The sequence below is a fragment of the Pan paniscus genome, chromosome 14, assembly GCF_029289425.2.
Source record: "Pan paniscus chromosome 14, NHGRI_mPanPan1-v2.0_pri, whole genome shotgun sequence".
NCBI lineage: Eukaryota > Metazoa > Chordata > Mammalia > Primates > Hominidae > Pan > Pan paniscus.
The window spans coordinates 114599652-114625263 of record NC_073263.2 but is presented as its reverse complement, the minus strand read 5'-3'; the positions used below and the strand labels follow the sequence as shown (position 1 = coordinate 114625263).

At 56.4% G+C, this 25612-nt stretch overlaps 2 protein-coding genes and 1 long non-coding RNA gene across 22 annotated transcripts in view; 1 reads left to right on the top strand and 2 right to left on the bottom strand.

Moving 5' to 3' along the window:
- Positions 1–8: 8 nt before the first annotated feature.
- Positions 9–16243, bottom strand: F7 (coagulation factor VII). Of its 2 annotated transcripts, XM_008957495.6 has the most exons (9): positions 16168–16243; positions 14955–15041; positions 12838–12998; positions 8838–8862; positions 8651–8764; positions 6809–6949; positions 5724–5833; positions 5003–5126; positions 9–4155 (listed from the first exon to the last, which is right to left on the bottom strand). In XM_008957495.6, exons 1-9 carry the CDS (start codon positions 16226–16228, stop codon positions 3560–3562), a joined length of 1419 nt encoding a protein of 472 aa, XP_008955743.5. In that variant the 5' UTR covers positions 16229–16243; the 3' UTR covers positions 9–3559. The 2 variants fall into 2 exon arrangements, with proteins under 2 accessions (XP_008955743.5, XP_063451951.1); XM_063595881.1 differs by lacking the exons at positions 8838–8862; positions 12838–12998; positions 14955–15041 and having other exon boundaries at positions 16165–16243.
- Positions 12663–24818, top strand: LOC134728813 (uncharacterized). The gene is made up of 2 exons (XR_010109653.1): positions 12663–17751; positions 17862–24818. It is a non-coding gene; the product is annotated as an uncharacterized LOC134728813 (long non-coding RNA).
- MCF2L (MCF.2 cell line derived transforming sequence like) overlaps positions 23530–25612 on the bottom strand; it is a 215475-nt gene continuing 213392 nt past the window's right edge. For 18 of the 19 annotated variants that reach the window (XM_034937032.3, XM_008957474.6, XM_008957475.6 and 15 more), the window contains 2 exons: positions 25448–25551; positions 23530–25327 (listed from right to left, as the gene is read on the bottom strand). In XM_034937032.3, coding sequence (XP_034792923.1) covers positions 25242–25327; positions 25448–25551 — 190 coding nt within the window. In that variant the 3' untranslated portion in view covers positions 23530–25241. Of the gene's footprint in view, positions 25552–25612 lie in introns of all 19 variants that reach the window. The other variant, XM_055097034.2, reaches the window with a different exon arrangement.

Here is a 25612-nt window from a genome sequence, read left to right as displayed (position 1 = left end):
CGTGCTCATTTTGTAGTTTCCAGATGTTTACATTTAACTCTCAGTCCTCACAATCACATACAAATATCATTTTCCCCATCATTTTTCCAGAACAGAAAACTAAGTTTAGAGAGCGCAGAAGCCTGAGCCGAGGCCGCTGGCAGTGAGCGTGGGATCTGAGCCCAGGACTTCTGCCCCAAGGCCCTGCTTGTTTCTGGGCGGGCCCTTCCGCTCACAGCCACTCTCTGGGTGGTGTCAGGTGGTCTCATGTCACGGGGGGGCTTGGCATCTGCACCATGGCCTCCCACAGGCCAGGCTGGCACCTGCCCCACCCACCCCCAAACCTTCTGTGCCCGCATGGCCCCAAAACGTAGTTCTGTGGGGAGTGACCTTCCCGTGACCATCTGGAGGGACAGGCTGTGTCTGAAGCCCCTCCTGACCTGCCCACCACTGGCCACACTGTTCCGAGGCTGAGAGGGCTTCTGGGCTCGTTCTCCAGCGCAGAAACCTCCCATCACAAGGTCCTGAGCGTCTCTGCTCAATGGCTGTGGGAGTCACTGGGAGGTGCAGCCGGGCTTTTTGCCTCTGGGGTCTCTGGAATAAATGGTCTAAACCTTGGCCAGTGTGGCGATCACTGCCTGCTATGCCGTAGTGGCCGGGGAGCAGTGCCCCTAAAACCCACAGCACTGGCCACTGCCTCATGGTGCATCTGCCTTGATGGGCCGCCCTGTCTCGCAGCCACCTGCACATGAGCCTGGTGTGCACACATTGTGCGTCATTGTGCCTGGCACACAGGAGGCACTCACTGAGCCCCACCTGACTGCACAAACTGATGATGCTGGATGCCAACGCCAGGCTGGCCTCCCATGGCGGGCACCACGCACAGCCTGGTCCTCTGAGAGGGGCCTTCCTGGTGGCACCAGATGTCTGACTCCTGCCTCTCCTGGTCTCCACCCTCTGACATCGCCTCTAGGCATGTTCGTATGGAGAGACCAATGCGGTGTGTGCACCAACAGCAGGATGCTCATGGCAGACACGCAGTCTTTGTCATCAATGCTGGGTGGTGATGCTGGCTTTGGTGGCCCAAGCCTGCCGCCTCATCCCACCCTGTCCCAGGCCCATGGCCAGTGGCCTCCCCGTATTCTATCTCGCCACTCACAGAACGCTGGAGCTGAGCCGTGGCAGGTGGCACGTCCCATATGAAACATGTAGCCTTCGGGGGCGCCCAGGCCCTTCAGCGAAGCCTCTGGGGAGTCCCGGGCCCCCTCCTCCGGCAGCACCATGAGGTGGGCGCCTGCATTTCCCATTGGCAGGAAGGGAGGCTGGCGCTCCACCAGGACCCCGCATGACTCCCCTAGTTTCCTCCTGTGGGTCTGGGTGGGCTCCTGAACTGTCCTCTCATCCCCACCCTCCGCTTCTTCCCAGGAAGAGTCCTGCCAACTTCCACTCCCAAGAAGTCAGAGCGGCTTCCAGAGCCCTGGGCTGGGCTTAGGCCCTCAGGAGCCCCAGGCATTCTGGTTGCAGAATTTTCTACCAATTCACTGAAGCATCTGTCTGCAGAGTGGCTTTGCTGTCGATGACGATGGCATGGGCCCTTCCAGGGCCTTGTTCCATCCATGCTGATCTCATCCCACCATAAGCATCACGGTGGGCTCCTGTTTTACAGATGAGGAAACTGAGGCACGGTCACTCGGACAAAAGAGAAAGCAGAGCCAGCTCTGACCTGGATCAGGGCCCGCCCCTGGCTCCCGTCCCGTTTAGGGGGCATTAGGAACCGGGGTCTGGCCAGGGTCAGCAAGCATCTTCGGCAGAGGTCCTGACACTAACCATGCTGGGCTTGGCGGGTCAGCTGGTCTGTCCAGCTGGACGTCTCTGCCACGGCCACTCCATGGACACTAATATGGGTGTGTTCCCATAAAACTTTATTTACAAGAGCAGGGTGCCTTGGAAGCAGCCCACGGCTGTAGTTCACAGACCCTGTCTGCTCTGAAGTAGATGATGCCTGAGTGCCCCCAAGGTGGGTTGCTGGTGCCTGCCTTGCTGCTGTGCCACTGGTGCCCACCTTGCTGCTGTGAGTGCCAGTGGTGCCCAGGACGGCCCTGCAGGGATGGCATTGAGTCCACTCTCTGAGCCGTGCTTGCCGGAGTCTGAGTGGGGGCACTGTCTGTCAGCTCCCCATTTCTCTGTTCATGTGTTTCTCATTCTTCTTCCACCACCCTGGGGACTCAGCAAGAGTGCAGCTTGCCAGGTCCTCCCACTGCAGCCAGGGCCTGGGAACTTGCATTTAGTGATGTGTGTGTCCCTGACTCTTGAGCAGGTGCTCCCAGGGTCTCTGTGAAATATCATTGACAAGGGCTGTGGCAGGGAGAGAACATCCAATTCCACAGGATCCTGGGAGCTACAGCCTCAAACATCTATCAAACAGCTTTTGTTTTTAAAAAATAGCTTCCATGTGAGGGTTCATTTCAGTGATGTTGAAAATTGTGAAAGAAAAGAGCATCTCAGAGGATGAGCACCGGGGGCTCCAAAAATGAATCATGGGCAACCCAGTGGGTGGCAGGCACCACAGGTGTGCGGAGGAGACGCAGCTGTTTATTGTGAAGCTGGGAAGCAGGTGGGGAATAGTCTGTGCAGCCCGGCACCCAGCGAAGGGAGAAATACATTTGGGGGAGAGTTTGGGGGCATTCGCCGCCATGCATGGTGATGCTTCTGAATTGTCTGAAGTGAGGATGATAATGGATAAGAACCAGAAAAGTGAGAGCTAAACAATTGCCTTCAGAGGACAGCACACATGGAGTCAGCATCGGTGTGTGTGCATCTGTGTGTGCATCTGTGTGTGTACATCGGTGTGTGTGCGCATTGGTGTGTGTGTGCTCATCCATGTGTGTGCATATCTGTGTGTGTGCGCACATCGGTGTGTGCATATCTCTGTGCATCCGTGTGCACTGATGTGTGCGTGCATTGGCGTGTGCGTGCATCCATGTGTATATCTGTGTGTGCATCTGTGTGTGCATATCTCTATGTGCGTGTGCATCGGTGTGTTTGCGTATCTCTGTGTGACCATCTGTGTGTGCATCCATGTGTGTGCATATCTCTGTGTGTGTGCATTGGCGTGTGTGTGTGTGCATCCATGTGTGTTCATGCCTCTACTGTCTCCAGCAATGAAGGCAGAGCAGCAGCCTGAGGCCAGCAGATCACGTGCAGGTGGGCTTGGCTGAAGGGAGGTAAGGAGGCTCAGCTGGGCTGTCTGCCTCCAGGACAACCTTGGCACTCCCCTGCCCCTCTGTCCAGCGCCTGTCTGCCTCTGCCTCTCATCTTTTCTATTCCATCTCTGTGTCTCTATTAGTCTCTTTGAATCTTGGAGTCTCTTTGAGTCTCTCTCCATGTCCTCAGAGTCTCTCCCTCAGTCTCTCTCTGTCTCTTTGTCTCTATCTCTGTTTCTGTCTCTGTCTCCCTCCCCACCTCTCCCTCCCTCCCATGCCCTCCTCTACCCCATGAACTGCAGAAGAATATATGGGATTTGGTGCCAGGACAGTTCTACGCAGCCTTGGCTTTCTCTCCACAGGCCAGGGCTGCTGGGCTAGGGAAATGGGGCTCGCAGGAGGACTCCTGGGCGTGGCTCCGAGCGCATGAGCTTTTGCAGCCACTCGATGTACTGGGAGACCCGGGTGTACACCCCAAAGTGGCCCACGGATGCGCAGCCCTGGCCCCAGCTGACGATGCCTGTCAGGTACCACGTGCCCCGGTAGTGGGTGGCATGTGGGCCTCCACTGTCCCCCTTGCAGGAGTCCTTGCTGCCATCTGAGTAGCCGGCACAGAACATGTACTCCGTGATATTTGGGGAGTCTCCCACCTTCCGTGACTGCTGCAGGCAGTCCTGGGTCATCAGCCGGGGCACATTGAGGACCATGAGCTCCAGGGCCGTGGCGCCACGGTCCAGCAGCTGACCCCAGCCGCTGACCAATGAGAAGCGCACGAAGGCCAGCGTCCTCTCGGAGAATGCCCGTTCGGGCAGGCAGAGGGGCACCACGTGGTCAGTGAGGACCACGGGCTGGTGCAGGCGGAGCAGCGCGATGTCGTGGTTGGTGGTGCCCGGGATGTACGTGCTGGGGATGATGACCTGCGCCACCCGCCGGCTCTGCTCGTCCCCGTCGTGCTCGCTGAGGTCGTGCTCGCCTGGAAGGAAGAAGCCCCCCTCAGGCCCTTTCCACCACCTGCCACCTCGCCCCCTGGTGCATGGGGATGGGCTGTGGCCATTTCTAGGTCTGCAGGGGCTGCAGTCTCCTTCTGGGGCAAGGGGGCCTGCATCTAACCCCAAGGTGGGGCCAGCCTGCCCCAGGTGGCAGCCTGTGGCTCGTGTGGGGATAAGTGAACTGGTGAATCTGGGGTCTGGGTGTTGAGGTGGGGAAGGGATGCTGTGCCCTGGCAGCTGGGAGGACAGGGCGTGCCCCGATTCTCCACAGTTCTTCCCGGCCCAGTGGCCCTCCTGGGAGTGCTCGTCTCACCCATAAACCCAGTGAGCAGAACCCCTGCCAGCCGGTGGTCCCATGAGGCCCTGGGCGTCGCATCCTCTTCTGGGCTCTTGGTCAAGTGAGGCAGGATGGGCAGAACCCCCCAGTCTCTTATCGTTTTATTTGGGCATGGGAAAGTGGCTGAGAGCACGGTGGCCACAGCAGTTGTGCCCAGCATGGTCACTCCCCTTTTGGGGATGTCTGTCTGTGGAAGTGACAGCACGAAGCCCAGAGCCACGGCCCCTGAGACACTTGAGAGCTGCGGTCGGACAGGGGAGAGTGGCACCCACCCAGCACCGCGGTCGGACAGGGGAGAGTGGCACCCACCCAGCACCGCGGTCGGACAGGGGAGAGTGGCACCCACCCAGCACCGCGGTCGGACAGGGGAGAGTGGCACCCACCCAGCACCGCGGTCGGACAGGGGAGAGTGGCACCCACCCAGCACCGCGGTCGGACAGGGGAGAGTGGCACCCACCCAGCACCGCGGTTGGACAGGGGAGAGTGGTACCCACCCAGCACCGCGATCAGGTTCCTCCAGTTCTTGATTTTGTCGAAACAGTGGGCCGCGGAGACCACCCAGATGGTGTTGATCAGGGTCCCCCCACACAACTGAGCTCCATTCACCAACAACAGGACCTGGGCGGGGGGACAGGAGGTGTGGAAGTCACATTGCTGTCATTGTTTCTCTGATGACTCGCCCTGCCGGGCATGCCAAGGGACCTCTGGCATTGCACAATTTCTTTCTGAAATCCTGGGGTCTTTGCAGATTCCTCCCGGGCAAAGCTGCTCAGACCTGGCTCTGGGAGGCTGTGCCCCTCTCTAGCCGAGACGTGCTCTTGGGCACGGCCCAAGAATACAAATGTCGCTGTGAGATTTCACTGTTCACCTCACAGAATCTTCACATAGCTTTGATCCAATGCTCCTGATTTTGCAAAGACCAGGCAAAGATCCCACCTCAAAGAGTAACCGTGAGGATGACGTGACAACTCGGATGGGGCATCTCGCGGGGTTCTCTGCACAGGGTAGACCCTCAGTGAGTGTCGTTTTCTTTTCTCCTTCCTTGCCCCACTAAAAGCATGGGGGTGCCGCGAGCTGGAGGAGCTAGGTGTGCTGACTTGGAGCCTGGTGGGCTTGGGGCTGACCTGCCCATTTTCCCTTCCAGAGCTGTTGTTCACATTCAAAAGGCTCCAAGACCCTCAGGGCTTGGAATCCTGAAGCCAGGGGAAGCCTTACCTGCCATGGACACTCCCCTTTGGGGCACACCTTGCCCCCCACAATTCGGCCTTGGGGTTTGCTGGCATTTCTGTTTTCTAGAATAGGTATTTTTCCACATGGATATTCAACTGTGTAAAACAAAAGTCAGAAAGATGCAGAGATTTGTGAGGGATGAACGTGCCACTAGGAAAGATTCAGAAACACCCATCCTCTGAGAGGCCCTGAGGCCGAGGCTATGGGAGGCCCCAGGAGCAGGAGCTCCCAGGGCCCAGGGGTGGTGGAAGGCAGGGCCTCGGCTGGGCCTGACTGGTGGGGCCCGGCCATGAGAGGCCCTTGAAGAAGTGGCTGGCTGAGGAGACAATGGTCAGGGCTGGTTTTGGAGGAAACAGAGGGCTTACGTCTTAAAACCGCCCTCTGCTCACTTTTCAGGGAGAAGATGTGTTGCTTGACTTTAGTAAAAGGTGAATGAAATTCTACCTAAAGATGAATCAATGTCACAAACAACTGTGTTGTTTTGATCCCATGCTTAGTTTTGATCGGCTTCAATCAAGGTCTTGGGCCAGAAAGAAAACCCGAGGAGGTGGCAGGCTGAGTCCCAGGCTGTGTGGCCAGGGTGGGCACGTCCACCTCTTTGAGACACAGTGGGTGTGGGGTGTCCCTGCTTTTGGAAGTGCAGCCCATCCGTTCCAGGCTGGTTTGGAGAAACATCCCACTTTCCCAGGAGCCTTTACGAGTTTTGGAATGCAGAGTGGGCAGCAGTCAGTACAGACATTGGCTGTGCCGAAGTAGATTCATGAACCCTGGCAGAGGTCCTGCGAGTGGGAGTTGGACGTGAGATAGTGCCTTGCTTGGCTCCCCTGGTCTGCCTAGAATTGGCAGGGGGCCTGAGGCCATTCAGGGATTGCCCCCAGGGTGCCCATCCTAGTCACTGTCGCTCTGGCCTCTGCCACCCTTGGTGCCCAGATCCCGCCTCACAATTGGTCAGTGCATAGTTAGTGCTCAGTAGATGTGAAGCCACTCCCACCCGTCTTTTGTCCAGTAAGATAATCCGTAGTGGGACAGGGACTGGTGTCATCTGGGACTGGGACATGAAGCCTGGTCACCTGTGGGTGTGCAGGACACCCCGTCTGCCAGCAGAGAGTACCCCTCGTGGCACCGACAGGAGCGCTTGGTGCCCGTGTGGTCACTGCAGTACTGCTCACAGCCGCCGTTCTCGTTCACGCAGATCAGCTGGTCATCCTTGTCTGGGGACAGGAAGGGGACACCCTGAGAGGGGCTTCTGGGGGTCAGCGAGAGCCAGCCCCCGGGGTGGCCATGCCCTGGGTCAGCAGTGGTGTTCTGCCTGGAAGGTGGCACTGAGCTGTGGGTGACAGAGCCTGAGCTTGGCACCACCTGCTCGGTGGACTGATCCAAACGACAAGGCGTGGATCAGAGGAGCCACATGTCTGAACAGCCTTGCCAGTGGGTGGCAGTGCTGGCTGCGGTTGCATTTGGGGGGTGCCTGGCTGGTGGGCAGTGGCCTCCAGGGTGACCACTCTTCCGAGCAGCTGATGGGAGCCTGGGGGAAAGTGAAAGTCCCATGGGGATGGTAAAAGTGTCCAAGGGACTTTCCAATCAGAGACCCAACTGACGAGAGGACCAGAGAGCTGAGACAGTTCTCCAAGCTGGCCTTGTACCACTGTGAGCCCGCCTGGGGACAGTTAGTCCCAGCACTGGTCATGGGCTCAGACAGAAGAAGCAGAACCGGCAGCCCGACTTTGGTTGACATGGGCAAGGGGAGTGGCCCTGAGCAAGTCCAGGACTCCGGCGGGAAGGCCTGCCCTGCAGGATGCACACCAGGGCTGCTGGGCACCAGGGCTGAGCAGAGATCTCCAGGTGTTCTGGACCCAGATGACCAGCAGGAAGCCTCTCTCTTCAGCCTCCTCCAGCTTGCTGGGCTCTCTTCTGCTTAGAGAAGAAAGTGGCTGCTGCACAGGAGAGCTCGTTCAGTGTAAGAATGTGGTCTTGGGCGGTCAAGGATGAGCTGCTGTGCCAGAGAAAGGGTAGCCTTTGCCTTGGCTCCTGGGAAATGACCGCTAAGCCCTTGGAAGGTCTTGCCTGAGGGAATGTTGGTGTTTACCTGGGCCTTGAGCCATGCTGGATGGTCTAGCTGACAATGTGATGTATGGCGGGGCCTTGGGCCGCACTATCGGCATAGCCTCTGGAGGGGCTGAGACTGAGGTCAGCCATGTGGGTGGTCAGCTGGGTCTATGTGATTGAGCCCTGATAAAACCTCTGGACACCGGGGCTCGTAGAGCTTCCCAAGTTGGCAGTACTTCCCACGTCTCGTCACACGTCATTCTGGGAGAATTAAGGACTGTCCACATGACCCCACAGGGAGAGGACAAGGGGAAGCTTGTGCCTGGTCCCTCTGCAGACTTAAGCCTGCATCCTTTGCTGTAATAAACGGTACCTGTGAGTGTATCCACTTCAGTGGGTTCTATGAGTCCTTCTAGTGAATTACTGAACCCAAGGGAGGTTGGGGGCCTCAAACTTTGTGATAATTTAATATTCAGATGATAAAAAAAAAAAAAACCAACCCTCAAACCTTTGTAATGGAAAGTAGAGAAGGGGAAGTTTACCAAGCGGTCCTGCGTGGTGGGATGTGGAAGTGGGACAGGGACACAGGGACTCTCAGCTGGGCCATCTCGAGGGCTGAGAATTGCCCAGGGCCGGGAGCCCAAGGGGCCACTGAGTCTGAGAATTAGAACCTTGGGTCCCTGTCAAAGACCTCAGACTGGAAGGGATTTCAAGGTCACCTAGACCAATTTCCAACTGGGGCTGAGCCCTGAATGCCCGGTCCACACACCCCACCAGGTTGTGCATCCTTCAGCCCAGTTGGCCAGGCCACCTCCACCAGCTCCCCAGGGCCCTCTGCAAATATGCGACCCAAAGTGAGGCCTTACACGTCTCACAGTTCCGGCCCTCGAAGGCAGGGAGGCAGAAGCAGATATAGGACTGGAGCTGGTCCTTGCAGGAGCCCCCATTCTGGCATGGACTTGAGGCACACTGGTCCCCATCTGTGGAGTGGGCTGGTGTCAGTACGCTGAGGAGAAGGGTTGCAGGCAGGACTGGTGGTGATCATCCACTCACCACTGTAAGAAATCCAGAACAGCTTCTGAGGGAACAAGAGAGGAAGCCTCGTGAGATGCACCTTCACCAGAGCACCCAACGGTAAGCACTGGACACACCATGAACTGGGGTTGGGGGACTTGGACCTGGGTCTGGCGGGGTGGGCTCAGGAAGCCAGACTTTCCTCTGGAGCTGAGGTAGGTTTCTTCTAATCTTGGCCCCTCCCCAGGACATCTGGAACTATGGGTGACCACACATTTCCTGCTCCCAAGTCAGAACACCCGAGGTTCAACCCTGACTCTTCTGTCGCTGAGCTGTGGACCTGGGACGAGGTACACAGGCTCTGAGCCACAGTTCCACCTCTGACAGGGTGGCCACACATACGGGGAGAGGGTGCAGTAGCAGATGCAAAATATTCCACAAACAGCAAAAGCACTCCACGGAAAAAAGTGATTGCTGAAGAAACTGTTGGCCACCTGAACTTAAACTCACGGGGTGCTGTGAGAATACAACAGATGAGAAATGCTTTCAAAACTAGGTGTATAAAGATGCTAGGCACGACCGTCCTCAATTTGTCTGGAAAGGGTCACGTTAGTCTTTGCCTCAGACAGCTGGACCTCCTGTGAGTGTGAGGCTTCCTTGAGCATGAGGTGTCCTGAGTGTGAGGTGTCTTGTGCATATGAGATGTGGTTCTGTGAGTGTGAGGCATCCTATGTGAGACATCCTATGAGTGTGAGGTGTGGCGACCTGTGAGTGTGAGATAATCTGAGTGTAAGGTGACCTGTGAGGGTGAGGTGTCCTGTGAGAATGAGATGATCTGTGTGAGGTGTGACCTGTGAGTGTGAAGTGTGCCCTGAGTGTGAGGTATCCTGTGAGAATGAAGTGATCTGTGAGTATGAGGTGATCTGTGTGAGGTATGGTGACCTGTGGGAGTGAAGTGTGCCCTGTGTGAGGTGTCCTGTGAGAGTGAGATACCTGTGTGAGGTGACCTGTGAGAGTGAGGTGTCCTGTGATAGTAAGGTGACCTGTGAGTGTGAGTTGTCCTGTAAGACTGAGGTGACCTATGAGTGTGAGGTGTCCTGTGGGTGTGAGGTGACCTGTGAGTGTGAAGTGTGCCCCGTGTGAGGTGACCTCTGTGAGGTGTCCTGTAGGTGTGAGGTGACCTCTGTGAGGTGACCTATGAGTGTGAAGTGTGCCCCGTGTGGTGTCTTGTGTGAGGTGTCCTGTGAGTGTGAGGTGACCTCTGTGAGGTGTCCTGTGTGAGGTGTCCTGTGAGTGTGAGGTGACCTCTGTGAGGTGTCCTGTGGGTGTGAGGTGTCCTGTGTGAGGTGACCTCTGTGAGGTGTCCTGTGGGTGTGAGGTGTCCTGTGAGTGTGAGGTGACCTCTGTGAGGTGTCCTGTGGGTGTGAGGTGTCCTGTGAGTGTGAGGTGACCTCTGTGAGGTGTCCTGTGGGTGTGAGGTGACCTCTGTGAGGTGTCCTGTGAGTGTGAGGTGACCTGTGTGAAGTGTGCCCCGTGTGGTGTCTTGTGTGAGGTGTCCTGTGAGTGTGAGGTGAAATGACCTGTGGGTTTGAAGTGCACCCTGAGTGTGAGGTGTCCTGTGAGTGTGAGGTGACCTCTGTGAGGTGTCCTGTGGGTGTGAGGTGACCTCTGTGAGGTGTCCTGTGAGTGTGAGGTGACCTGTGAGTGTGAAGTGTGCCCCGTGTGGTGTCTTGTGTGAGGTGTCCTGTGGGTGTGAGGTGTCCTGTGAGTGTGAGGTGACCTCTGTGAGGTGTCCTGTGGGTGTGAGGTGTCCTGTGAGTGTGAGGTGACCTCTGTGAGGTGTCCTGTGAGTGTGAGGTGGCCTGTGAGTGTGAAGTGTGCCCTGTCCGAAGTGTCCTATGAGAGTGAGGTGATCTGTGTGAGGTGAAATGACCTGTTTGAAGTGCACCCTGAGTGTGAGGTGTCCTGAGTGTGAAGTGTGCCCTGTGAGTGTGAGGTGTCCTCTGACTGAGGTGAGCTGTGTGAGGTGTCGAGTGTGAGGTGACCCGTGAGTGTGAAGTGTGCCCCGTGTGAGGTGTCTTGTGTGAGGTGTCCTGTGAGTGTGAGGTGACCTCTGTGAGGTGTCCTGTGAGTGTGAGGTGTCCTGTGAGAGGTGATCTGTGAGTGTGAGGTGATCTGTGAGTGTGAGGTGAAATGACCTGTTTGAAGTGCGCCCTGAGTGTGAGGTGTCCTGTGTGAGGTGACCTCTGTGAGGTGTCCTGTGAGTGTGAGGTGACCTCTGTGAGGTGTCCTGTGAGTGTGAGGTGTCCTGTGAGTGTGAGGTGACCTCTGTGAGGTGTCCTGTGAGTGTGAGGTGACCTCTGTGAGGTGTCCTGTGAGTGTGAGGTGATCTGTGAGTGTGAGGTGAAATGACCTGTTTGAAGTGCGCCCTGAGTGTGAGGTGTCCTGTGTGAGGTGACCTCTGTGAGGTGTCCTGTGAGTGTGAGGTGGCCTCTGTGAGGTGTCCTGTGAGTGTGAGGTGACCTCTGTGAGGTGTCCTGTGAGTGTGAGGTGTCCTGTGAGTGTGAGGTGACCTCTGTGAGGTGTCCTGTGAGTGTGAGGTGACCTCTGTGAGGTGTCCTGTGAGTGTGAGGTGATCTGTGAGTGTGAGGTGAAATGACCTGTTTGAAGTGCGCCCTGAGTGTGAGGTGTCCTGTGTGAGGTGACCTCTGTGAGGTGTCCTGTGAGTGTGAGGTGACCTCTGTGAGGTGTCCTGTGAGTGTGAGGTGTCCTGTGAGTGTGAGGTGACCTCTGTGAGGTGTCCTGTGAGTGTGAGGTGTCCTGTGAGAGGTGATCTGTGAGTGTGAGGTGATCTGTGAGTGTGAGGTGAAATGACCTGTTTGAAGTGCGCCCTGAGTGTGAGGTGTCCTGTGTGAGGTGACCTCTGTGAGGTGTCCTGTGAGTGTGAGGTGACCTCTGTGAGGTGTCCTGTGAGTGTGAGGTGTCCTGTGAGTGTGAGGTGACCTCTGTGAGGTGTCCTGTGAGTGTGAGGTGACCTCTGTGAGGTGTCCTGTGAGTGTGAGGTGATCTGTGAGTGTGAGGTGAAATGACCTGTTTGAAGTGCGCCCTGAGTGTGAGGTGTCCTGTGTGAGGTGACCTCTGTGAGGTGTCCTGTGAGTGTGAGGTGGCCTCTGTGAGGTGTCCTGTGAGTGTGAGGTGACCTCTGTGAGGTGTCCTGTGAGTGTGAGGTGTCCTGTGAGTGTGAGGTGACCTCTGTGAGGTGTCCTGTGAGTGTGAGGTGTCCTGTGAGTGTGAGGTGACCTCTGTGAGGTGTCCTGTGAGTGTGAGGTGATCTGTGAGTGTGAGGTGAAATGACCTGTTTGAAGTGCGCCCTGAGTGTGAGGTGACCTCTGTGAGGTGTCCTGAGTGTGAGGTGACCTCTGTGAGGTGTCCTGTGAGTGTGAGGTGGCCTGTGAGTGTGAAGTGTGCCCTGTGTGAGGTATCCTCTTTGAGGTGATCTTTGAGTGTGAGGTGACCCGTGAGTGTGAGGTGGAGAAAGTCCCAGGTCCCTAAATGTTGTTTCTCCCCGACATGTGCCCTGAGGAGGTGCCGCTGGTGGCATGCTGTGGGCCGCGAGCGGCTCCCCCGGGCCAGCTTCTCAGCACGTCCCTTCTGCGAGCCGCGCGCGTCTGTGATGCGCAGGCTGCCCCGGATCCTTAGGGGATTGGGGGGACTCCCTTGGGAAGTTAAGGGGGACACCCTAAGTGTGCTTTTCAAATCGTATTTTCTGATGTGAAAACTGGCATGCGCGGTGTGGCCGCATAGGGAGAGCGTGTGCCTGGGCGTGGGGGGCGTCCCTGGAAACGGGGAGGGAGGGGCATCGCCCAGGAAAGCGGAGTCACCCCAGGCGGAAAGCGACCCCCGCAGGAAGCGCCGTGCGGGCGCCGCTGCGTGTTCGCCGCTCACAGCCACAGCCAAAGAGACGCAGGCGGCCCCACACGGCCTGGTTCACCGCCGCCTGCAGGCTCAGCGGCGCGGGGCGCCCCGAGGCTGGGCTCACCGTCCTCTCCAGGTCCTTGAAGATCTCCCGGGCCTCCTCGAAGGAGCACTGCTCCTCCTTGCACTCCCTCTCCAGGGAGCCCGGCCGCAGCTCCTCCAGGAACGCGTTGGCGCGCCGGCGCCTATGCAGGACGCCGTGGGCTTCCTCCTGGGTTATGAAGACTGAGAAATGCGAGTTCCGTGAAACGCTCACCGCTTGCCCCGCCCAGTGCCTCGGAGACCGCCCCACGGCCCCGCCGCACGCAGCGGGGGCATCGCAGGTTCCCGCCCGTCCTGGAGGAGGGGAGCGGCGCTGCTCGCAGGTCTGGCTGGGTGTCCTCCCTGCCGTGCTCCCAGGTCAGTCACCCCCGTCGCCCATCCTTCCCGGCCTGGCCTCTCTGCTTCCAGGAGCTGATCCCGAGGGCGCGCTCAGGGGCACGCGCGGAAGCTGGGCCGAAGGGGGCTGCGGGCGCCGCCGCGTAAATGTGAGGCTGGGGGTTGATGCCGGCGAGGAGAAGGCGGCGCGGCCCGGGTGCTGGGCACCCCCCTGGGGCCCACGTGAACCGCGCGCCAGCGCCGCCTTGGCCCCGTACAGCCGCCCGCGGAAATCCAAATCCCTCGTCTCCACCCGCCCCGCGTCTCCGGCGGCCAGATCTGCCTTCCCCAGGCCTCCGTCCTGGTCCGAGGCGCGGCCCCTGCCCGGCTCCCCCGACAGCGAGCCCCAGGCTTCCTCGCCAGCTCTTGGCGGTCCTGGGCTTCTGCCGCCTTCCCCGCCTCCGCTTGGGGCCCCTCTGTCCCCTGCGACCCCTCAGAGCTCCAGACCTCGCGCGGATCCTCCTGGGGCCGGTCCTGAGAGCAGAGCCCCCCGCTGCAGCTCCTGGCCTCTCCGTAACCCCGACGGTTACTTGTAGGCAAACAGGACCCCCGTTTTGCCCATGGTGAGGGCCAAAGACGCCCAGGGCGAGGCAACCCCGTGCGCTCAGCTCCGAGCAGGCCGTTCTTCAGGACGCCCTACAGCTGAGGGGACCGTCACCCGGGAGCGCTGTGAGCTGTGGGCACCACGCGGTGGTGGAGTGAAGAGTGACCCCCCCCGGGGCGGCCGCGCTGCCTGAACCTGCCTCAGCCCGCGAGGGGAGACGGGCCGTAGGGGCAGGCGGGAGAGGGAGGCCCCGGGAGGAGGCGAGCGGGGCTGAGAGGACGCGCGGGAGGGGCTCTGGAGAGGCCGCAGGAGGCGCGTTCGGGAGGGACGACCTTTGCTGGGAGGACGAGGCCTCAGGTGGACGCTGTTGGCCGGTGGGCAGGAGCCCGAGTTCTGCAGGAGCGGCCTAAATTGGTTACTGAGCGCGGAAGAAGGGACGGAAAGTGAGCGCTCCTGGGCCACGTGGGGCCGAGAGAAAGGCCACCGCCTGTTTTCTTTAAAATCAGTTTCACACGTCGACGCCCCTAGAGAACTAGGGGGCGTCGGATGCACGTCGGAAGGAGGCTGAGGATGCAGGCGGGGACACCAAAGAATCGGGCTCCAGGAGGTGGGAACTCATGGACTCCGAGTCCTCACAGGAGGTGCCCTGGGCGGCAGGAGTGGGAGGGGAGGCCCATGTCCCTGCAGTCCCCGACACCGACGCTCCCGGGACACCCACACCCCCGGGACACCCACACCCCCGGGACACCCACGCCCCCTGGACACCCACGCCCCTGGGACACTCACACTTCTGGGATACCCTCGCCTCCGGAACACCTACACTTCCGGGACACCCACGCTCCCGGGACACCCACGCCCCCGGGACACCCACACTTCTAGGACACCCACACCCTTGGAGGCTGGTGTGAGCAGAGCCGGTGACCGCCCTGGGATGAAAGCAGATTTGCATCAGAAAACCTCTCAAGAACTGAGGAAAACCTGATGAAGAACACACGATTATCTGGAAGGAACAGAATGGAGCAAAGAAGATAAAATCGCCTGCACCCCAGTCCCAGGGAAGGCCAAGCTGGAGCGGTCACTTCCTCTCGAGCAGGGAACACCCTCCTTGGGGGGCACTGTGGTAGCCACCCCGCGGGCTGGCTCTTTGCCATGGGAGGCAAAGGAGGTGATGTTGGCCCCCACTGGGCCCCGGGACAAAACCAGTGGCAGTCCCTGCTCACCTCTGTGAGGCCCCGGCTTCCACGGCATGTCCCGTGTTTTCTCCTCCTGAGGCCTCAGCGACCCCGCCTGGGGCAGGAAGGTGGCCGGGGTCATAAGGCCATGCTGTGAGCTAGGGCTGCAGCCCCACATCCCAGGCACTGTCCCTCACAGCCCACCCCCCACTCGCCATCCCCACACGCCATCCCCACGCCCCACTAGCCATCCTCACGCCACACCCCCTACTCGCCATCCCCATGCCCCACTCACCATTCCCAGGCCCCAGCCCCACTCGCCATCCCCAACCCCCACTCCCCATCCCCATGCCACACCTGCCATCCCCATGCCCCACCCCCCACGCCATCCCCTCACCCCATCCCCACACCCCACACACCCTTTCCATGCCCCATCCCCCACTCCACACGCCCCATCCCCCACACCTCCATGCCCCATCCTCTGCACCCCACACGCCCTTTCCATGCCCCATCACCCACACCCCACATGCCCCATCCCCGACACGCCACACACCCCATCCCCCACACCTCCATGCCCCATCCCCTGCACCCCACACGCCCTTTCCATGCCCCATCCCCCACACCTCCATGCCCCATCCCCTGCACCCCACATGCTGTTTCCCACGTCCCATCCCCCACACCCCACACACTTTTCCACACCTCACCCCCACACCCCATGCCCCATCCCTCATCCCCCACATGCTGTTTCCCAGGCCCCACCCCCCCACGGCCCATCCCCCACACCCCACACGCCATCCCCACCCCCGATCCTCCACACCCCATCCCCTACGCCCCACATGCCGTTTCCCACACCCCATCCCCCATGCCCCAGGCGCCATCCCCCACGCACCGTCCCCTACCTGTGCTCCCCAGCCTGGGAGCACCCTGTGCGCACTTCCTGCACTCTGAGAGGCCCCAGACTCCCTGCGCTTGTCCGACCTCACAGGCAGGGGCCCATGGGGGCCAGGAAAGCACCACCCACTCCTAAAGTTCTTTGAAAAATAATCCCGCCAAAGCCTGGGCCACCAAGAAGGGCCTCCCCTCCTGTGCCTGGATGCTGGTTTCTAGAAGGAAAGAAATTGAACAGGAGCCGCCAGAAAACCCTCCTGGTGGATGGGGGTGTCCGGAGCAAGGGCGGGGTTTGGGAAGCCCGGGCTGGCTCCTGGATTTGCCCACTGCCCTTCCACCAAGTTTATGGAGAAAACCTCCCCGGACGCACCTGCAGCCAAGCAGCCCTGAAGCCCAAGCAGAAGGCAGAGGAGCCTGAGGGCCTGGGAGACCATGATGAAATCTCTGCAGTGCTGCCCCTGCCTGTTGACATTCCCCATGGGACTGACGGGCAAAGTTCTCTGCCTCCAAGGGTGACAGAGGGATGGGGGAGGGGAGGACAGAGGCGTCCTCTGAACACCCCAGCTGAGAGCTGCACCTGGCCGGCCAGTGGCCATGCATCCCCTGCTGCTCAGCCACTGAGCTCAAGTAGGGGGGACAGGAGAAAGGTCAGGCGACCCCAGCTGTGCTGCAGAGCGGACGGTTTTGTTGCCAGCGTGCAGGTGTTAAGGTGTGTGTGACACCAACACTTCAAATACGATCTAGAATTCCAAACCCCTAGGATATAGGAATGTAAGTTGGGAAACAGATTTAAACTGCAGATGAAAACTTGTCCCATAGCAATCATGCGAGTCAAATCTCAAGAGCGTATCTTGGGTGTGGATGTAAATATTTGAAGAGAGCCTCCAGACCAGGCCAGCTAGGCCGTTGCCTGCAAGGGAGGCTGGTTTCTTAGGTGAGCCACAGAGCCTCACTGAGAAGTGCCGGGAATAGGATCATTCTGGCCCTGAGCTGGGCACCCCCACTCCGTTTTGACTGCAGGCAGCACCCCCATTCTCCAGCGGTCCACATCTTACGTCTTTTTGTTTGTTTTGTTTTGTTTGTTTGAGACAGAGTCTTGCTCTGTTGCCAGGCTGGAGAGTGCACTGGTGCAATCTCACTGCAACCTCCACCTCCCGGGTTCAAGTGATTCTTGTGCCTCAGCCTCCTGAGTAGCTGGGACCACAGGTGCACGTCACCATGCCTGGCTAATTTTTATATATATATATATATATATTTTTTTTTTTTAGCAGAGATGGGGTTTCACCGTGTTGACCAGGCTGGTTTCGAACTCCTGACCTCAAGTGATCCACATGCCTCAGCCTCCCAAAGTGCTGGGATTACAGGCGTGAGCCACTGTGCCCGGCTGGCGGCAGTCCACGTCATTTCTACCTGTTGTCATGGGCCCAAGCCACAAGCTGTGGTGACTAACCACCCCAGGTTGCCCAGAGACTGAGGGTTCTCAGAATGTGGAACTTTCCATCCTAAAAACACTGGGGTAGACGGTCATCCAAGCCTCCTGGGTTGCCCAGCAGGCCTGTCTGACCCCTCAAGCAGGGAGTATCCTCCATGTGAACAGTTGCATTGCTGATGACTTCTTTGGAAGCTGATGTCCAGTTCTTTTTACGGCTGGAGGGAGGGAGGTGATTCCTTCCCACCAGCCAAGTCTTAGCTCAGGGGTGCCTTTCAAAGCAGCCCCCAGCACCCCCAAAGCCTCCCTGCTTGCTGCTGACCTGCATCTCAGTCCAGAGAGCAGAGCACTTGCTGAGGGGCCGACCGGGCATGTTTTCTCTTCCACCCAGCACAGCTGAAGCCCATCTGTGCCCCTCCATGATATCGATCCCAGGGAGATCGCTTACAAAGTAGCTGCTCGGTCTGGAATAAAGCTCACGTCCAGCTCAAATCTGGTCCCCGCGGCTCTCGGCCAGCACAGCCCAAGGTAATTTCAGGACGTGGAGGGGAGGGGGCCATATCGAAACCCTACCCCTTTCCCACCTGAGAGTAGATGGCTGGCTGGTCTTAGGGTACCCTTCCCCTTTGGGGCTCCAGGTCAGAGGTCCTCAACCCTCTCTGGGCAGCAGAATGACCTGGGGAACCTCAAGCGCCAAAACCCCCTGAGAGATTCAGCGGCTCATGGCCTGGGGGCTGGTGAAGCTCTTCAGGTGATGGACCCTCACCTGCATGCAGCCCTCTCTGTGCGGGCAGGCGGGAGGGGGCAGGAACCGGGCTATCTGGCTGGGCTCTCTGCCCGTCTCACTGCTGGCCAGGGCGGCTGCAGGTGCCCGCCTATGGCCATTGTCCTGGTGTGGGTCCTTGAGGACACAGGTGTGAGGGGCTCCACCTGGCCCCGGGGACCCGCTCCATACCTCCCTGAGGGGGCCCTGCCTGCTGGTCTCCCTCCCACGTCTGTCCCAGGGGCGTGCCTGGAACCTTGCCTGGGGCTGGACCCGGCCACACGGAGCAGCAGGTGTGGGGGCTGCTGCACCATCCCTCTCACAAAACCCCACTTCCTCCCTTCAGGGAGGCTAACCAGGCTCTCCCAGGACTCCCGGGACCTCCTCTGAGGCCTCCTTGGACATGCTGTGGCCCTGTCACTAGGATGGGAGGGTCCTTCAGCCCCCACCCTGGGGAAGGGCACGGTCACAGCTCTGTTCCCAGGCCAGGCCTCCCTCTCTCCTGTGGCAGCCTCTGTTGATCCACCCATCCACTCATTCCCGCCTGCAAGAAGGGCTGGGCCCCTCTGCCTCACAGTCACTCTTGAGTGTGGAGGACACAGGAAAACTTTGGTTGTCATCTCAAGGCAAGTTGCTTGTTTGGGGGCTACAGAAACCACGTCAGCACCTTGTTCATCTGCAGCCATCCCTGACTGTGGTGGTGGGCACACGTGAGCTGTCCAGGGAGTGTGTGAGTCAGATGTCTGTGACATCAGAATCTCTTGGGTGGTGGCTCATGCCTGTAATCCCAGCACTTTGGGAGGCTGAGGACTGAGGATCGCTTGAGGAAAGGAGTTCCAGACCAACCTGGGCAACATAGCAAGACCAAAGCTAGACAAAAAATAAAAAAATTAGCTGGGCTTGGTGGTTGATGCCTGTGGTCCCAGAGACAGAGAACCCGGGAGGCAGAGGTTGCAATGAGCTGAGATTGCGCCACTGCACTCAAGCCTGGGCGACAGAGGGAGACCCTGACTCCTTCCCTACCAAAGAATCTCCATGCTCACACTCGTACATGAGCACCACGCTTGCACAACCCAAACTCACGCCATACACACACCACACACACACACACCGTACACATGCCACACTCATACCCCAAAGTCACACCACATAAACACACCCCTATACACATGCCACACACCTACACACACGCAATTTCCAGGCTCTTCCACACCCATAAGGAATTGGAATCTACGGGCAGGTCCCGGGAATAGTATTGAACAAACATCCAGGGAAACTGCTATGTGTTCTCGTTTTGGGAACCGGTGAGCACATCCCACCTGGTGCCAAATGCATCTCGGCAGGACGCATGTATGCCAGGGAAACAGGCAGCCGCTAACAGGATTTGAGCTTGGGCACCAATTGGTTCCAAATCCTATTTGGTGCAATCCTAGAAGCAAGCGTTTCCTTGTGACGGAGGGTGCGGGGCATGGGAGGACAGAGGAGCTGCGTGCACGGATGCCTGTGTGCCCTGTGCCTGCAAAGCCGCCACAGCAAGCTGTCTTGCAGGCCAGTTCCAATGGCTGACAGTTGTGCACTGGCGAGGAAAAGCCTGTGCTAAGCGGAACTCTGCTGTCTGTGCAGAGAAGGGAGCTGGGCCTGGGCACCACTGTCAGCCAGCAGAGCACGGGGCTGCTCCCTCCACCCCACCCGGGTGCTTTGCCTTCTTGGGGCCACAGCTGGAGGCAGCTGAGCCCTCGGGCCTGCCGGGTGTCACACCAGTGCTGTAGGATGCTAACTTTCAGTTTAAGAGAGAGAATGTATGCAAGGTTGAACAGTTATGATTTTGAGCAGAATTTTTCTTCTCCGGGCCTTGGTCCTGCTTTTCACCCTTGTCCAGGGTCTTAGCGTGGAGAGAAATTCACCATGGGATGTGCTCAGATTGTCCATCTTATCTTTTTGTCCATCTCTTAAAGTGTAGCTTGTCTTTTGTAAGAAATCTATCCTTGCCCTAGGCAATAAGAATATTCTGTTTCCTCCTAATAATGTTTTAATCTTAAGTTTGGGGGGGGCTATACTTTTATGCCATCATCCACATGGAAAGGCAGCTGTCCGAATAACACCCGTTCCTGAAGAGGCCATTCCGTGCCAAAGATTGATCAGCCCCAGGACAAGCCAGATCCCTGCACACATCCCTGCCTGGGAATCTGAATTCTGCTCGACCGGTTTAGCCTCTCTCCCCCTTGTCACGACTGATGACAGGTTTATGATCTATCCAGATGCCTGGTAGGTGAGCCCTCCCCCTCCTGCCTCTGCTCCCCGAATCACCACGGCTATACTCAGACCTTTATCTTCTATGTTTATTACAATCAACTTCCTAATTCCACAAAGAATTCTGTTGGAATTTTGATGAAATACACAGATTAACTTGGGGGAGAGTTAACACTTTGGTGATACTGAATTGTCCCATCCATAAAAATCTCCCATTTAGGCCTTCTTTTATGACCTTCTATCATGTTTCATAATTTTGTCCAAAACTTTTGTTACATTTATTTTAGTATTTAGGTTGCTGTTAAAATAGTATTGTTATTGCTAGGAATGTTAATAACTTTTTGTGGGTTGATCTTGTGGACTTCTTAGTTTCAATAGTTTATGAATTCACCTGGTTTTTCTAGATATGAAAAGTTATTTTTCAATTAGCATGCCTTGGTTCCTTTTTCTTTTTTTGAGACGGAGTTTCACTCTTGTTGCCCAGGCTGGAGTGCAATGGCGACATCTCGGCTCACGGCAACCTCTGCCTCCTGGGATCAGGCGATTCTCCCATCTCAGCCTCCTGAGTAGCTGGGATTACAGGCATGCACCACCACACCCGGCTAATTTTGTATTTTTAATAGAGACGGGGTTTTTCCAAGTTAGCCAGGACGGTCTCGATCTCCTGACCTCGTGATCTGCCGCCTCGGCCTCCCAAAGTGCTGGAATTACAGGCCTGAGCCACCGCGCCGGCCTTGTTTCCTTTTTCTTTGTGGTGGTAATCATTAGTACTGCGGCTAAATGGCACTGGAGAGTAGTGGGGCCCCGTTCAGTTCTGCTGCCAATGGGGATGGTTCTAAAGGATTTCAGTACTTAAAATTTTTGCTGCAGCCGGGCGCGGTGGCTCACGCCTGTAATCCCAGCACTTTGGGAGGCTGAGGTGGCAGATCACGAGGTCAGGAGATCGAGACCATCCTAGCTAACGCAGTGAAACCCCGTCTCTATTAAAAATACAAAAAATGAGCCGGGCGTGGTGGCAGGCGCCTGTAGTCCCAGCTCCTCGGGAGGCTGAGGCAGGAGAATGGTGTGAACCCGGGAGGCAGAGCTTGCAGTGAGCCAAGATCGTGCCACTGCACTCCAGCCTGGGCGAAAGAGCGAGACTCCGTCTCAGAAAACAAACAAACAAACAAACAAACAAAAGTTCGCTGCAAAGATTTTGTTTGATATATATTATTTAGTTAAAGAAATTTTCTTCTTCTCCTAGTTGGCCTAACATGACAAGTACATGTTGAATAAAAATTGAATTATTGTTTTGCATTTGTTAAGCTGGTGATTTTACCCTTCACTTCATTAATATGGCAAATTATAGCCATATTAACATACTACCCCTTGCATTCCTGGGATGAATTTACTTGCTTAGAAAGTATTACCTTTATTTATAACACAGAATTGGGTTTTACTTAATTATATTTCATTTGGAATTTTTGCATTCATCTTCATAATTTTATTTTTTCTTACATTGTCTTTTTGTTTGGTTGATTTTGAGAGACAGGGTCTTGCTCTGTTGCCCAGGCTGGAGTGCAGTGGCATGATCATCATAGCTCACTGCAGCCTTGGACTCCTGGGCTCACTTGTAAGGTCTCAGCTTCCCAAGTAGCTGGGACTACAGGTATGTGCCACCATGCCCGGCTAATTTTTAAATTTCATGTAGAGATGGTGTCTTGCAATGTTGCCCAGGCTGGTCTCAAACTCCTGGTCTCAGACAACTCTCCCACCTCGGCCTCCCAAAGTACTAGAAGAACAGATGTGAGCCACCTGGCCCAGCTGATTCTTTTCTTACATAATCTTTGTCAGGTTTGGGTACCAAGGTTAAATTTGATTCATAACTTTATTGAGTTGCTTTCTCTTGTTATATTCTTTTAAATAGCTTTTATAAATATGTTTGTATGCTTACAAAATCACCTAGATCTGGTATCTGTTTGGGGTAATTTTTTTTTAATTGCAATGCAATTTCTGTAACTGTTATTCATCAACCCAAGTATTTCATTTCTTCTTGACCAATTCTAACAATAAATCCTATTTATCTGTTTTCAAATATATTGGCAGAAAGGTGTTCATAATGGTTCTCTCATATTTAAAAATTTTTATTTGATATGGAGTTTCTTAGGTTTTCTATAAATTAGTCAGTTTTATTAGATTTTTCAGGTACAAAGTTTGAGTTTTGCTTTTGATTTTGTTATTCTCTTTTCTCAACTGTCCTAATTGACAGAAGTATTTAAATACTTTCTTTGGGTTACGCTGGTCTTATTTTTTTGGCTTAAATGGTTAACTCGTTTATTTTGTCATGTATAAAATCAGACACCACTAAGCTGTCGACACCAATCTGAGCTGGCCGTGGCTGCTCCCTCCCGTGGCTCTGTGCACGCTGTCCAGTTCTAGAGAGCAGACTGCCCGCATCCCGTGAGTTAGAAACAAGCTTTTAAATTGCCAAACAGTGTTTCAATGCTCTTCCCATTGTTTTGCAAATATTTTGTTTGTGCTCCATGTGTGCTGGAAAATAACGCAGATTTCTCTACGTTTAGGGGCAAACAGGGATCACTTTTCATGACAGTCAACATTGCTGTCTGCCGACTGCCAACTGTGCTGTGTTTTGAGCTTTATAGTCAGTGGCTTATGAGTTCCTGATTGCCACGCAGCCCCCTTTACTCTATGAACTGTCCTGAATTCCATTTCAGGTCATTGATACTGCTACACCAGCTTTCTTATGGTGTTTGTCTGTTCTGTCTTCTTTTATTTTAAATCTCCAATCTATATATAAATTTGCTTGATGGTCTCTAAGCAGTGACTTGTCACGTCTGATCCGATGCTCTTCCAGGCCAGCATAACATGATCACGTCTGTTGTGAGCCAGACACATCTGGGCTGTCTCTTCCGTTACATGTTGTTTCCTGTTAACCATGCTTTCCCCTTTCTCCACCCTTCCCTTCTTCTATTGGATCAATACCCTTTCTTTATGCTCCCTTTTCTGGTCTGGAGCGTGTCGGCTGCACTGTGATTCTGTAATGGTTCCGCTACGCTTCCTCTGCTGCCTTTGCGTTTCTGACACGCACAACCTTGTTGCTATTTTGTCATCATCGCCGTCTGACAGAAGAAAGCAAAGCGGTTGCTCGGTGCCTGAGCCGCACGCTGGGCCCTGCCCACTGCCGGCTTCTTTTCCGTCCCAACAATGACTTACCATGTGCAAGCACAGTGCACTGCGGCCCTGGAAACCCCGACCGCTGAGACGTTCCGTGTCTTGACAGACAAAGGCAGATGGCAGGAGTTGCTGATATTTATTCAAACGTCATCCATACAATAAAGAACTCTGCTTTTAAAATTCCATTTACATCAGCAGTTAAAAAAATTGACAGTGGATGAAACATGAAGCTGTAAAGTGCCTTTATGGGGAGGGTCACACAAGGGCGCGCAGCTGTGCGACGAGACGGAGGCACCGCGCCTGCACAGTACATCAGGGACATCGCGGGACACAGCACGCATTCCAAATAACTTACACATCAGAGGAAAAGCTGCCGAGTCTCTGCATGCTTCCTATTTGATTCCGCATCCTGGAGGTCTGGCCAGTGACGGCTACAAGCCGCTGGGAGGGTAGCGTGAGGGGAATGCAGCCACGCCTGCCTCCACTGTGCTGGGGCTGGGAACCATGAGGCTGTGAGGCGGCCCTCCCAGCAGCACGGGGACAGCGAATATGTCCTTTCCAGCAAGACACATATGTACACACATGGTCAGAGATGCACACATACAAAAACATCTGCAGACTAGACGCCGAAAGGGCTTCAAAAGTTTTGAACAGAATATGTTTCTGAAACACAAGAAGTTGGTAAAACAGAAGAGTTTTTTTCCAGTTCTGCTGTGACTTGAATAAAATACTCTCCCCACTTTCACTTCTGTACTCAAGGTGGTCACCAGGTGGCAGGTGGACCTGGGTGGGAGGCAGGGGGCGCGTGGGGAGTGGAGTGGAGGTGCGGCCTCCGAGGAGGCTGCAGTGCAGTGAGGCAGGGGCAGGGCTCTCTGAGCTATGGTCAGCAGCACTGGTCCACGCCACACCCTGCAGAAACTGCATCTTTGTATTTTCTTTAAAAAGCATTAAAAATATCCTAATTCAGTGAAGCTCTTTAAAAAAAATCAAGTCCCTGCATTTTTTTTGTAGAAAAGAACGTTAATTGTTTAAATTATAGTTTAAATTTTCTTTTGAAAATGAACCCTAGGTAGATAAAGGAATCTCCTTGGCTTCTAACTGCTTTTGGTGGTGGAGACACCACCTGATGTCACCCACGGACACGTTTTCATCCACCTGTGACCAGGGAGCTTCAGGGAGTGCCATCCGTTTCCATGGGAGAGCCCCCCCAAAGTCATTTAGTGGTATAAACAACGTGCTTCTATGTAAACCCCGGTAACAAAAAAATAGTTTTCTATCAAATACAGTATCAAATTGTCATTTCATGTAAACACAGTGATTCCTGGTAAAGAATTGAGGCCAAAGTACCACAAAAAATGGCCACGGGATTGATCCCTGCTTAAAAAAATCCTAAAACTTGTAAAAGATAGAGACCCCGTGCCCCGCTCTCCTCAGGCCGTTGGCCAGAGGATCCTCCACTTCTCCGGAAGCAGCTCCACCACGGTCCGCGCGTCCCCTGAAAGCACCGTCCAGAGGCAGAAGCAGCACGGTGGAGCCAGGAGGAGATGCCGCTGCCCGGCGCCTCCTGCCCGGGGCTGTTCCCTGCGGCCCCTCCTCTGTGGGCTCTGGAGTCTCCGGGGAAGCCCCAGCGGGCCGGGGTCTTCCGTGGAACCTGCCTCTGCCCTGGAGGGGTCCTCTGCAGCCCGCACGGCCAGGCGCTCTGGGTCGGGGCGGTGAGGTGCCCCTTCCTCGGGGGGCGTCCGGGGGCACTGCGCCCTCCCCACGCCACACCAGCCCTCGCAGCGGCAGCCCCAGACAGCGCGCGGGTCTCCGGCGCCGAGACTGCGCGGCGCTACCCCTGCAGGTCGGAGAAGGGGGCCTGGCCGCCCTCGCTGCAGCTGGACGAGTTGCTCAGCACGGCCGACCCCGGGCTCGACTCTGCGGGGAGATCAGGCGGGGACAGGCTTCGGCGTCTGCTCTGCCGGGCACACACGGAGCAGCTTCCTCGCACGGGCCCTCGGCAGCGTCACGGGTGGGCTCGGGGCACGTGGGCCTTACCTGAGCTGCTCAGGCACTGGGCCGAGCCGGACGGGCCGAGCTGGACGGACAGGCTGCTGGCCGGCACCCAGCCCTCCTTGCCAGTGGTCGGGTCCCTGACGTACCTGCAAGGGGCGAGGGTCAGCGGCAGCCACGTGCGGGGCAGTCCGGGGGTGAGCGCGGGGT

Coding starts and splice junctions, on each gene's coding strand:
- F7 (XM_008957495.6), bottom strand. CDS start 16,228: ATGGTCTCCCAGGCCCTCAGGCTCCTCTGCCTTCTGCTTGGGCTTCAG. Junction 12,999..14,954: donor GAAGCCGGGGCCTCACAGAG/GTGAGCAGGGAC, acceptor CGCATTTCTCAG/TCTTCATAACCCAGGAGGAA. Junction 4,156..5,002: donor GAACCTGATCGCGGTGCTGG/GTGGGTACCACT, acceptor TCTTCCTTCCAG/GCGAGCACGACCTCAGCGAG.